At 45.7% G+C, this 13,987-nt stretch overlaps 2 protein-coding genes across 6 annotated transcripts in view; both read right to left on the bottom strand.

Moving 5' to 3' along the window:
- Window positions 1–13,987, bottom strand: part of MPIG6B (megakaryocyte and platelet inhibitory receptor G6b) — a 177,345-nt gene that overhangs the window by 32,731 nt on the left and 130,627 nt on the right. The gene's annotated exons all lie outside the window — the stretch shown is intronic.
- DDAH2 (DDAH family member 2, ADMA-independent) overlaps window positions 1,352–13,987 on the bottom strand; it is a 40,504-nt gene continuing 27,868 nt past the window's right edge. For all 4 annotated transcript variants that reach the window (XM_081183306.1, XM_081183307.1, XM_081183304.1 and 1 more), the window contains exons 3-7: window positions 9,842–9,941; window positions 8,454–8,527; window positions 5,906–6,025; window positions 4,308–4,451; window positions 1,352–2,853 (exon numbers count right to left, since the gene is read on the bottom strand). In XM_081183306.1, the coding sequence (XP_081039432.1) occupies window positions 2,737–2,853; window positions 4,308–4,451; window positions 5,906–6,025; window positions 8,454–8,527; window positions 9,842–9,941 (555 nt within the window). In that variant the 3' untranslated portion in view covers window positions 1,352–2,736. The remainder of the gene's footprint in view (window positions 2,854–4,307; window positions 4,452–5,905; window positions 6,026–8,453; window positions 8,528–9,841; window positions 9,942–13,987) is intronic.

The raw sequence follows: 13,987 nt of genomic DNA on the forward strand, positions 1-13,987 counted from the left end.
TCATTACTGTTATTGATCTTTTTCCTTCCAACAGCCATATCAAGCCAATGTACAGTGGTACCTCAGGTTAAGAACTTAATTCGTTCCGGAGGTCCGTTCTTAACCTGAAACTGTTCTTAACCTGAAGCACTTTAGCTAATGGGGCCTCCTGCTGCTGTCATGCCGCCACTGCACGATTTCTGTTCTCATCCTGAAGCAAAGTTCTTAACCCAAGGTACTATTTCTGGGTTAGCGGAGTCAGTAATCTGAAGTGTCTGTAACCCGAGATACCACTGTACATTGAAGATGTACAACGCATAAACAGCAGGGCTTTTTTCCCAGCCGGAACTCAATTCCGGCACCTCTCAGGTAGTCACCATTGGCATTATAAGAGAACAAGGGAGTTGTTCATGGTGAATCCCAGCACCTCTTTTTCCTATAAAAATAGCAATATACACACACAGCTGAAACCATGCAACATAGACACTTGTGGTAAAGACCCGGTTATCTGTCTGGGAAAGTCTGTCACAACAGAACTGCCTTTGGGTATTTCCAGAAGTTGGGCACCTGTCGTATCTCAACAGGAATGCTATTCCGCAGAGCAAGGGCAACCAAATGGCTGTTAGTGGAAATAGGTTGCCAACCACATTGGTGCGTACACACCCACCCACCCACCCACGTGGACGGACCTATAATAACTACACAATGCAAAGGGTTACTGTTATAGGGTCCAAAATTCAACATTCTTACAAGGTGACACCTGGAATAGGATGTGATTATCATCCCTCCCCCCCAAAGGATATTATTATTATTATTATTATTATTATTATTATTATTATTATTATTATTGAATTCATATATCACCCTATACCCGGAGGTCTCAGGGCGGTTCACAAAAGATCACAATATCTAAAATAAAAATAAAACAATAACCCCCCAAAGAGAGCCACATTTTAAAAGGGTATAGGATGTTGGTCAGGTCAGCCAAAGGCCTGGTTAAAAAAGAAAGTTTTTGCCTTGTGGCTAAAGGTGTATAATGAAGGCGTCAGGCAAACTTCCCCGGGGAGAGCATTCCACAGACGGGGAGCCACTGCAGAGAAGGCCCCGTTCTCGTGTTGCCACCCTCCGGACCTCTCGAGGAGGAGGCACATGAAAGAAGGCCTCAGAGGGTGATCTCAGGGACCCGGTAGGTTCCTATGGAAAGAGGCGGTCCTTGAGGTATTGCATTCTGAGCCGTTAAAGACACTGCATTAATTCCATTAAGGCAGGACCTCCCCGTGTTGAGGGCTTAGTCCACATGCCTTACGCTCAGGAACCTAGCTTCCCCACCTGCCCCGCAGCAAAAGCAAAAAAGACTCATCAAGACGGTGACTTGGTTCAATCTCTTTTTATTATTAATTGTTTAAATTGATTCCACAAGGGGTTAAAGAGGCAGGGAGTGAATCTAAAGTCCTACATCCGTCAATACGCCTAACTCCCCCCAACAGAGGGCGCTCCCTCTACAGATTTCAAGAACATTCCTATGACCCCCACCCCACTCCTGCCCCCTAACTACGTTACACAAAACACATACAACAGCGCCACTCGGAAGGAAGCAGAGCTCCTCGCCAACCCGTTGTCTTAATCTAGCTGCTCCTCTGTGGCTGCGCCGGCCTTGCGGATATGCAGAGAGGTTATCTGTTGAGGGTGGCAGTGGGGGAAGCCATTGTTTTTGAGTTTGGGGAGCGTGGGGGGTCTGATTCTGAACTCCCAGTCCCCAAACTGCAGCACCATAAGAGACGGATGTGGCAGGCCAAGCAGTCACAGAAGGAAAGTCTTCAGAGGTCATTCCAGATCAGGGATGGTTAAACCTGTGGAACTTGTTGGACTCCAACTCCCATCAGCCCCTGCCAGCATGGCCAAGGGTCAAGCATGATGGGAGATGTAGTCCAACAACATTCTTATTCTAGTTATTGAGTCTCATGGCAGGGCAAGTGGAGTGGCTCTAGGGACACCTTCCTACATCTGACACGAATCATCAGGTGTTGAGATTCAAAACTGAACAGGAGACCCCCTAGTCCACCAACCATCCATCGTAATGGAGTTGCCTGGTTCTGTAGCACTTGGATCACCTCAAACACGTTGAAAGCCACTTATGTCCCACCTGCCCATGTCTCCTGCTCAACAGTTCTTCCAACATGGCGGCTATGAAAGAGAAATGGCCACCATCTTGGGTCTAGTCCTCACAATGGACACATCCCTTAAGCACCTTCCAAGATGGCTGCCCACCAATGTCTCTCAGCACCCGGTTTCATAACACGTCCCCCTCAGCGATGAAGGGAGAGCAGTGCTGCTCTTTTTAACGGTCCATAATGGGCTAAGAAACTTGAGGGAACCTCACTAAAAAAAAAGAGCGATCGTTGATTGAAGAGCTAGAACGTCAAGTTTCCCGCTGATGGCTTTTTCTTCAGCACTAGGAGCAAAGTTGAGCACCTATCTACTCTGGGGTAAAAAAAAAAGTATTCGTAAAGTGTACACTGTAGAAGACAGGAGATAAAAAGAGACTCGTGTGGCTTCGTGGAAGCGAAGATCCAATGTAAATAAAAGAGAGAAACTGTGAGATTTAAGGCCGGTCAAATTAGCGTGTTTGGAGGTGTCCTTGCCTCACAAGGAAGCTAAGGGGAGAGAAAGCGGGGTGACTGCACAAAGGAACCAAGAGATGGGGTTCCTCTCGAGGGAATGCAAGAACCTGCATTTTATTGTGGGGTTCGATAGGCACTAGATCTCCAGCTTCTTGTTGATGAGAAGAGAGCAGGAACTGAGAGTCCCACCAAGTTTGGCCACCTCAGTGCAAGCCGCAGGGATGAGGGTGTAGTCCGGAAGCTTCTGGAAGGGCTGTGAGAGGAGGCAGAGAGAAACCGGTTAGACCTCTTCCCAAAGCTATCTCCGTCCCTGCAGTGACCAAGACACACCTGAAGCTCGTGAAAAGGCAGGCGGTTTTGCGCGGGGAGACAGAGCACACAGAATGGCTGCAAAGCTTGCAAAAGGCCATGCTCAAAGGTCAACGCATGAGCCACCATTCTTTTGTGGCAGCCTCTGAGCTGGCCATTACGGCGTCTCAAATTCTGCCCCAAAATGAATTGACATAAATACTGTATTTTTTGCTCCATAAGATGCACTTTTTTCCTCCTAAAAAGTAAGGGGGGAAGTCTGTGCGTCTTATGGAGCGAATGCGTGGTCCCTGGAGCCAAATTGGCCAGGGGCGAAAAGCAGATTGTGCTTTTTTCTTTTTTAAAAAAGAGGGAAGGGGGTGTTGAAATGAAGCCGCTGAGCAGCTGATCGGCAAGCGGTCGGGAGGAAGATAAGGGACACTAGCGATAAAGGAGGCGTTAAAAGAGGTAAAAGCCCATGGATCCTCGGGATTTTTGCATTGGGTCACCCCAAATTCACCATCAGATCACAGCATGTCCATGGCTACAGCCTGCACCAAAAAAAATGCATCCACTGTTTTGTGGGGCCGCAATGGTGCAAAAACGTGGTTACAAAGCATGGATCCACATGGATCCTCAGGATTTTTGCATTGGGCTAGCCCAAACTCACCGTCAAATCACATATCATGTCTGTGGCCACAGCATGAACCACAAAAATCATACATCCACTGTTTCATTCAGAATATTTTTTTTCTTGTTTTCCTCCTATAAAAACTAGGTGCGTCTTAGGGTCAGGTGCATCTTATGAAGCAAAAAATACGGTACGTACAGTCGTACCTCGGCTCCCAAATGCCTTGGGAGTTGAACGTTCCAGCTCCCAAACGATCGAAAACCAGAAGTGAGTGTTCTGGTTTTTGATTCGTGGTTTTTTGGGTTGTTGTTTTTTGGAAGCCAAACGTCTGGCGCGGCTTCTGCTATTGTTTCCGGTGCGCCTGCACAACTGGAAACCAATCAGAAGCCGCACCTTGGTTTCCAAATGTTTTGGAAGTTGAACGGACTTCCGGAATGGATTTCGTTCGACTTCCAAGGTACAACTGTATTGCTTTAATTGTTATACATTTTTTAACTAGCTAGGGTTTACGCTTTTAATACTTTGAGATGGAATTGCTTTGTTGAGTATTTTAATTAGGTATGGATTTTAACCTTGCAAGCTACTTAGATGCTATTTTGGCAAGTAAGTGGCACATTATATTATATTATTATTATTATTATTATTATTCCTAGATGCAATCCTCCTCCTCCTCCTCCTCCTCCTCTTCTTCTTCCTCCTCCTCCTTGCAGCCTCCACACCTGGTCCAGGGATATAAACTTAACCCTTCCCCCCACCCACCCACCAGGTAAAGCACTCTTTCCCCTTACTTGTACGCTGTTAGGATATTCCTCAACACTGCGATGCAGAAGCACACTGCTCTTCTGACCAAGCCGTGCATAGATGCAATTTGCAGCCGGGTCATCCGGCACCGTCAGTGTTTCATAGTGGTGATCGGTCAATTGTTCCATGGTCTTCAACAAAAGAGGGCGATGGGAAGAGAAGGGAGAAGTTCATTAACAGAGGGATTGGGGAGTAGGCCTTCACATGAGCCCCAAGGCAACTGACCAACATCAAAACCAAGAAAGATAAGTTCTAAAAACACCACAAACACCCAGAGCAGAGACCTCTTCTGAAAGCAGAGACGTTTCTGAAAAAAACAGAGGCATTCTTGTTGGGAATGGTGGGAGAGGATATTGATAAGAAGGACCAGAAATTGTTTTTATACGCAACAACAGCGGCGAGGTTACTGCTGGCTCAGGTGTGGAAACAGCAACAATTGCCGGCAGTAGAAGAGTGGCAGTATAAGGTTATGGAATATGCAGAAATGGCCAAACTAACAGGGAAAATTTGACAACAGGGCAATGAAACGTTTCAAAAAGAATGGGATAAATTTATGTCGTATAGAGACAGGATGGAATAGTGAAACCAGTAGAATGGGAATAAACCTCATAATGGGAAAATAAAAAGAAACTGTCTTAGACATTAATGACATGTGAACTAAAATGTAAAATATAATTAAGATAATCAACAGTATTTGTAAATGAATATGAACAACAAGATTTGTATACATAGAAAGATTTATTTGTATTCAAACTTTGTGGATAAAGATGGAAGAAGAACAACAATATGTAAAATAGACAAAGACAATGTGAAAATTTTTAGATATAAAAAAGCCAGAAGGAGGAAAGAGGGAAGTCAGCTCTCAGGAGCAAGTACAAATGTAAAATGTAATGTAATATGTTTATGTATAGTAAAAACTAATAAAGGTAATCGGGTGGAGGGGGAAGCAGAGATCTCTTCTGCTAACGAGAAGAGCTGGTCACCCCAATAATGTGGTTTCAGGAAGAGGACAGATAGCAGGCACCAGTCACATCTCCACAGAACAGGGGCAGCTACTCAGAAGGCCCTGCTTCAACTTTCTGTGGAGTGCGGCTTCTGGTATTTGGGGGGTGTGAAGGAGCAAGTCTCATAAGGCATTCATAAGGGATAAAGGCTTTCTTGAAGAAGAAGAGTTTGGATTTGATATCCCGCTTTATCACTACCCTGAGGAGTCTCAAAGCGGCTAACATTCTCCTTTCCCTCCCCCCCCCCCGCCCACAACAAACACTCTGTGAGGTGAGTGGGGCTGAGAGACTTCAGAGAAGTGTGACTGGCCCAAGGTCACCCAGCAGCTGCATGTGGAGGAGTGGGGAATCGAACCCAGTTCACCAGATTACGAGTCCACCGCTCTTAACCACTACACCACACTGGCTCTTGGGAGTGGAGAGGAGGTGGACCCAAGTAGCCCACCTAATCCAGCATCCTATTCTCACAGTGGCCAATCAGATGTCCCAAAGGGAAGCAGGAACTGAGCGTAACAGAGCTCTCCACTCCTGCCTTGCGGCTCTTTCTCGGGAGAGGCCCCCTGGGAGGTTGTGGACGTTACCTTCATGGCTTTCTTGGCCACGTCGCTGCTGCCAATGACAACCGTTTCAGAGCCAGCCATGCTGCAGAAGCTGCGGAGGTGCAACGTACCCGAGACAGGAACAGTCGACACCGCAAAATCCTGCACAGAGACATTCCGTAAGACTTCCAGAAGTCCATGCCACACAGTTGCAACCAAGAGCTCCACCCATTCTTTCCCCATACAGGACTGAAAAGGGCAGGGGTGAGAAACCAACGGGAGGCTCCACACAAGTTTCTAACAGGGAACTGCCGATGAGGTGATCTTTCCCCTGCAAGTAAAGCCCTAAATGACCTCAGTCTTGTACACCTGAAGGAGTGTCTCTACCCCTGTTGTTCTGCCCAGACATGGAGGTCCAGCACAGAGGACCTTCTGGCGGTTCCCTTCCTGCGAGAAGCAAAGTTACAGGGCCTTCTCGGTAGTGGCGCCCGCCCTGTGGAACGCCCTCCCATCAGATGTCAAGGAGATACAACTATATAGAACTACTATACAACTTTAAGGAGACATCTGAAGGCAGCCCTGTATGGGGAAGTTGGTAATGTTTGATGCTTTATTATGTTATAGTAAATAATAATAATAATAATAATAATAATAATAATAATAATAATAATAATTCATTATTTATACCCCGCCCATCTGGCTGGGTTTCCCCAGCCACTCTGGGTGCCTTCCAACAGAATATTAAAATACAATAACCTATTAAACATTAAAAGCTTCCCGAAACAGGGCTGCCTTCAGATGTCTTCTAAAAGTCTGGTAGTTGTTTTTCTCTTTGACATCTGGTGGGAGGGCGTTCCACCATATACCTGATGGAAGCCACCCAGAGTGGCTGGGGCAACCCACTCTGTACAAATATAACCATAAAATATATCAACAAACAACAAATATAACAACAAATACAACAACGACAACTCCTCATTTGGGGCTTTCCTTTTATACCTGAGGATCACACATGGTGAGACTAATTATATGGCTGTGAGCTGCTGGAAAATATTTATATTTTGATAGTCTCCCTTTCACAACATGGGGGAGCATGTTTCATACAAATGCACAAATACAAATTAGAAAGAAATGCAGACACCCCCCCCCATCCACCACCAGCCAATAGTTGCTTTTTCAGTGGGTTAAGGAAGAGTCCCAAGATGAGGACAAGGATACGGTTAGGAACTGTTCATCAGAGATCCAAGCGTGTCACAAATTCTCTGGGTGTGGCTACGATATGCGGGTCACATTGGGACGTGGAGCAAGGAAGCAGTGGAAAGGTTACGCAGTTGGGAGGAAAGAAGTCTCTGTTCATTTCTTGAATTGTTTTCAACGTGGGGGTTCTCAGTAGAAGTTGGCTCAGCAGCGGCCTTGAAAGACAGATTATCAATCTTCCCTTTAATGTGCCACCACAGGAGACTACAGTGGAACCTCGGGTTGCAAACGTGATCCGTGTGGGTGGCACATTCGCAACCCGCAGTGCCGTGTCTGCGCACGCGCAGGTCGCGATTTGGTGCTTGATTGTGATTTTATGTAAACTGTGTTATTTTTACTGTTGTTAGCCGCTCTGAGCCCGGCTTCAGCTGGGGAGGGTGGGATATAAATAAATTTATTATTATTATTATTATTATTATTATTATTATTATTATTATTATTAAGGGACGCAGGTGGCGCTGTGGGTTAAACCACAGAGCCTAGGACTTGCGAATCAGAAGGTCAGCGGTTTGATTCCCCGTGACGGCGTGAGCTCCCATTGCTCGGTCCCTGCTCCTGCCAACCTAGCAGTTCAAAAGCACGTCAAAGTGCAAGTAGATAAATAGGTACCGCTCCGGCGGGAAGGTAAACGGCATTTCCGTGCGCTGCTCTGGTTCGCCAGAAGCGGCTTAGTCATGCTGGCCAGATGACCCGGAAGCTGTACACTGGCTCCCTCGGCCAATAAAGCAAGATGAGCGCCGCAACCCCAGAGTCGGTCACGACTGGACCTAATGGTCAGGGGTCCCTTTACCTTTACTATTATTATTATTATTATGATGATTATTATTCTGCGCATGCGCGAGCACCGAAACCCGGAAGTGACCCGTTCTGGTACTTCTGGGTTTGGCGTGGTGCGCAACCCGGAAATGCATGACCTGAAGTGTCTGTAATCCAAGGTACCACTCTACTGGTTATATTTCCAGGGCACTCCATCTATTCATGCGGAGCGCTGGGGGGTGTCCAACAGATGAACTAAACATGTGCCAGCCTTGTGAATAAGGCCGCAAAAATGTTTACTAGTCTACTAGGGGCTGGCAGAGGAGGGACAGAGAGTTCCAGCCCTCCTGCAGCAGTCTGCTCAAGCAGTTGCACAGAACTGCATGCACTCGTCTGCAGGCAATATCCTTCTCACCTACGGGTACCAGGCTACTGCTTAACTGCAAGGCTGCCGTACACCTTAGAACAGGGGTGGGGAGCAGAAGCAGAATAGCAACAACTGAATAGCTAGGAACCACAACTGTGCAGGTTTTGGGCAGGGAGGTAGCAAAGGTTTAGTTCCAAGATTCCAGCTCACCCTGAAAGCATCCGCAACCATCTCTGCTCCTCTGTGATTAGTCCACTTGGAAATGCCCACGAAGAACTCTCTACCTGTAAAAAAGGCATTAAGAAGATGGAGAATACCAGAACCGGCAATAAGTCAGATTCCTGAGCATTAGCTCTCCCCAGACCTGAATAACAACGCTGGTTTATCTCTTTCCAACTCAGATCTGACTACAACTGCTGCCTTAAAGCTACAATCATGAAAGGTATGTGGAGAGGGCAACAGCAGCAGCAAGGTTATTGCTGGCTCAGGTGTGGAAACAGCAAAAATTGCCTACAATAGAAGAGTGGCAGTACAAGGTTATGGAATATGCAGAAAAAGCCAAACTAACAGCAAAAATTCGACATCAGGGTGACGAAACGTATAAAAAAGAATGGGGAAAATTTATGTTATATATAGAGAAGACAATGTGAAATAGGGAAACCAGTAGAACTAAAATAAACCTCGTAACAGAGAAACACAAGAAATTTATTGGATAATAATATCAAAATGAATTAAAAATGTATATTAGGACTATTGTTGAACAATATTTGTAAATGAATATAGACAGACAACAAGAATTGTATATATAGAAAGATTTATTTGTTTACAGACATTTTATGGGGAAAAAATTGAAGAACAATTATATATAAAATGGACAAAGACAATGCGAAAAGTTAAAGACGACATAAAAAAGCCGGAAGGAGGGAAGTCAGCTCGGGAGAGCAAGAACAAATATGAAACATAATGTATGTGTATGTATAGTATGTAACTAAAAATTCAATAAAGATCATCTAAAAAAAAAGGAATGTATGGGGAGAGGAGAGACGGTTTCATTTGCACTAGGCTTCTGCCCTAAAATGCATTTACAAATAGCAAGAGGCAGTCCTGGAACACGCAGATCCGTACTGGCGAGAGTGCCTCTGAGCATGCATTAAGTGCAGCTCCCTCCCTCCATGAATGCCCACCTGCAGACATCTGGGATTGGAGGGCACAGGGTTTTCAGGCCGGTGTCTATGACTTCCAGGCTTGAGTGTTGTGTGTGTGTGTGTGTGTGTGTGTGTGTGTGTGTGTGTCTGTGTGTTTTATTAGAACAGAAACTAACTAGCCACCAGGGGTGGGGGGAAACCCTCAACAGAATCTCATCAAGTTCTCCACCGCCCTCAGTGCTACCATCATCATTTACATGGCACTTCCACTATGAAAAGAGGTTTCGAAGGCTTAGTCACCCTTACCGCAGAACAAAGAAACAAAAACCCCGTGGTGTACTGTCAAATTCCCATTTTATCAGGTTAACCCAAATGCAAAGTTCCCTCCATCTTCTGGACCTCCCTGCTCCTGAGATAAGCGCCACCGTCCTCAGCGACAGAGGAGTCATTTACCTGTGAACAGGACATCGCTCCCATCCAAGGTGGCGCCTTCATCTGTAACCTCCACCACTCGCAGTTTGAGCTCCTCCAAGACCTTCTTGACGCTGCTGATCTGGGAAAGCAGCAGGGATAGAGGAAGAGATCAGGCATTTTCTAGCGCATCCCCTTTCCTTAACACCTCTTCATGCAACTCTCAACACAGTATACCTGAAGGCGCATCTCCACCCCCATCGTTCAGCCCAGACACTGAGGTCCTCCTCCGAGGGCCTTCTGGCAGTTCCTTCACTGCGAGAAGCCAAGTTACAGGGAACCAGGCAGAGGGCCTTCCCGGTAGTGGCACCTGCCCTGTGGAACGCCCTCCCAGCAGATGTCAAAGAGATAAACAACTACAGTGGTACCTCGGGTTAAGAACTTAATTCGTTCTGGAGGTCCGTTCTTAACCTGAAACTGTTCTTAACCTGAGGTACCACTTTAGCTAATGGGGTCTCATGCTGCCGCCACGCCACCGCCACACCATTTCTGTTCTCATCCTGAAGCAAAGTTCTTAACCCGAGGTACTATTTCTGGGTTAGCGGAATCTGTAACCTGAAGCGTCTGTAACCTGAAGTGTCTGTAACCCAAGGTACCACTGTATCTGACTTTTAGGAGACATCTGAAATCAACCCTATTTAGGGAAGTTTTTAATATTTGGTGTTTTATTGTGCTTTTAATTCTGTTGGGAGCAGCCCAGCATGGCTGGGGAAACCCGGCCAGATGGGCGGGGTATAAGTAATTAATTAATTAATTTATTATTATTATTATTGGCTCCCATCAAATGTTGCCGTATTACTGACAGACAGGCCCCAGGAGCCACAAAATGGTCGCTATATGCAAGTCTCCATAAACCACTCCCCACAGTGGCCTGCCCCAAGATCTCACTGTTCGGTGGCTCCCCAAATTGCTTTACTCCACGCCTGCCCAACAACAGGAGTCGGCCACTTGCGGACAAGTGAATTAAAGCAAAACTAAAACGGCCTCAGCTCGGAAGGCGCTTCTTATAGAGTCACGCTGAAAACAAACAAGAAAAGGTGAGGGAAACAAAGCGAAACAAAATCCTGTTGCCACGAAACCCCATCAACTCTGGTTGTTGCATGTGGTGGACCTGTAAAAGGGTAAACGACTGTTGGGAAATAATCGATAATGAATTGGGGGGGGTGTTTAAAAGCACTTTTAAAAAAAAAACAAAAAAATAAACAGAGTCCTTTTTGTTGGGGATAATTCAGACGGAAATTCCTAGGTGTCAAAAAAGGGTAATTTATGTATGCCACTACTGCAGCCCGTGTTTCGTTAGCCCCAAAATGGAAAACGAGCGAGGTCCCAACTAAAGAAGAATGGCAACTTAAACTGATGGAATATGCGCAGCTTGCGGACCTAATGTATAGAATAAGAGAACAAGAAGAACATACGTTCAAAGAAGACTGGAAAATGTTTATTGAATATATGGGGGGAAACTGTGTACACTTCAAAACGCTGGCAGCATTAAGATAAATTCAACAGCGTAAATAAGTTTTGATGGATGTAATAATGGAACACTGAATGGTTTCGTTTATGTAAAATATGCAGGGATCTATGAATGAACCATGGAAAGAGAAGAAAGGAAGTCACTGACATTTTAAGGTTGTTTAAATGAATATTCTAAATTGTAAAACAGAAAATTTAATAAAAATCACACACACACAAACACACCTGGCTGTTGCAGCTCTCTCTGAGGAAGCCACATGCAATCAGTTTGCATCCTAGCATTGGAAGGGACCTGGAGGGTCATTTAGCTCAACTCCGCAGGCAGTCCAACGTCAGGCAATTGATGTTGCCCAAGCAGGCAAAGTCAGCAAGTAGAGATGTTGTGGGGGAACCACAGAACCCAAACGCGGCCTTACGGTCTCTTCTCTCTGCCCCTTAGGACCACCATCTCCCTACAAGCCCCACTCCATATCCTCTTCCAGTAAAATTGGGTGGGGGGCTGGTTAGAATACATCTTTGAAATATACTTGGAGTCGAGAGTGGATTTCATGCTCTTTATTCAACTCATAGTGGTGAGGAGGAAAGGAAGTTCCCCCAGGATGTCTGCTTTATATACATTATTTACACAATGGGCCCCACGTGATTGGCCAATCACCTGTAGGCCAATCAGATTGTGGATTCACTTCCACCTGGAGCTGGATTGGGTGGCTCCTGTGGACCAATCAGACTGCTGCATTCTGAATCCTATTGTTCTAGGACCAATCAGACAGCTGCATTCTGGATCCTATTCAACTCAGTAACGGATGAAGGATGGAAAGGGGAGAGCGCAGATGTGTGTAGAACCACAGGCATCTGAACATCTGGAATGTAGCCGACTGCACGACATAAAATTCGCATCCATGGCTTGGCCTGCTTTTGCCTTTCATCCTCCCCACCGCTGGCAGGCGACCCGCGGAGACTGACCCACCCTTGGGCTGGAAAAGTTTCCCCCAAGCTAGAGCAGGTGCCAAACAGCTTCTTGGAAAAGGTAAAAAGGACAGAGAAGGGTACTGATTTCCTCTCCTTCTCCTTTTCCAAGATGGCGTGGAAATATTTTCTGACTGATAGGGGTCCTCCTCGCTATATAAGAAGACAATTCTGCATAGAATTCCAGACAGGCAGATATTCTCAGGACAAGAATTGCCAGAAAGCCCAAACTGTGATCTGGCACGCGGGTTTATAGCAGAGTTTAATTCAAGCCCTGGTTATATAAGGGGAGTGTGGGGCCAGAGCGGCCCCAGAAAATCTGCATGACCTTTTGTTTCATTTTCATTCCACAGACACTTCTGGGCCAGGCTTATTTCACAGATGATTCACAGGCCTCTCTCACACACAGACCAAGATTTCAATTTAATTAATTGAAGTCAGCAATGGGATGTACTATTGGGTTTTGACCACAGCAAAGATTTCCCTTTCATCAAATTATGAGTTTTTGCTTTGGACTTCTTCCTATTTTACACACTCTTATAACCTCAGGATACTTCCGCATTCTCGTTCTTAGCTCGACAGTCTATTTACATTTTTTCACCCTCCGTGCCATAGTTCACATATTACTGGTAGCTTTTAAAAAAGAGAGAACAAAGGGAATTAATAGAAGGATGTGTGCTTTTTATAAAAACTGCAGGGCGAGCCCTTAAATAACGTTGCTTTATTCTCTTTGATGTTTTAAGCTATGCATGTTTTTGGTCATTTTAAGTCAATTTTAGACATTTTATTGAGTGTGACAAATAAATGTGAAATAATAATAATAAAAAACTTCAGAAACAAAGGGTTAACCATCAGCACCCCAGAATGAGGGCTGCTTAATGCAAAAAGTTCTGTGAGGAATAATATTAGAAATATTGCAAAAATGGAGAAGGAGACGTGATACGTTAAGAATGTAAAGGCAATATTAAGTTAGGAAATGCGTAAGAAGTGATTAAGACAGAGGATTATCAGAGGTGCTGATGGAAGTCCAATAAGAATGTATTTGTGATAAATTGTGTGGTATGTTTTATAATTTTGTATGTTAAAAACCAATAAAAATATTTTTTTTAAAAAAAGTTGCATCTTACACAGATATGCAATGACTGTCCTAAATGCTTTAGCTGAGATTCCTGCATTGCAGAGGGTTAGGCTAGATGACCCTTGGGGTCCCCTTTGCAACTCTACAATTCTATGATTCTATGTGTGATGGCCTGGGACTCAGGCTTGGACTTGGAACCAGAGGAGTCTCAGTCTGCAGCGGATCCTTTGCCTCAGGCATCATCTGAACCAAGTCTGGGGCCTGATCCTGAAGAGTCCCAGTCTGCACAGGTGCCCCTGCAACAAACACCAGCTGGGCCGAGTCAGGGGCCTGATCCTGCCCTGGCTCCAAATGCGGGGATGACCTCGTTGCCTTCAGCTGGGCCATCACTTACAGTTGCTCCACTACCGGCTTGGTCAGGGGAGGCTGAGGTGGCCCCTGGGTCTAGTAACCCTCCGACGTCTCCCCAGCTGCAGAGACTCAGGTCTGAGAGAAGGAGAGACCTAAGTACTCGCAGGAGGAGTGCTCGCCTTCGGGCGAAACAGGGAGGTGAGTCGCCGGGGGATCAGGACCGGCCGCTTCCCCGACAAAGACAAAAAGCTGTCGGACCCCGC

Source organism: Podarcis bocagei (genome assembly GCF_964188305.1).
Source record: "Podarcis bocagei genome assembly, chromosome: 2".
Classification (NCBI taxonomy): Eukaryota; Metazoa; Chordata; class Lepidosauria; order Squamata; family Lacertidae; genus Podarcis; species Podarcis bocagei.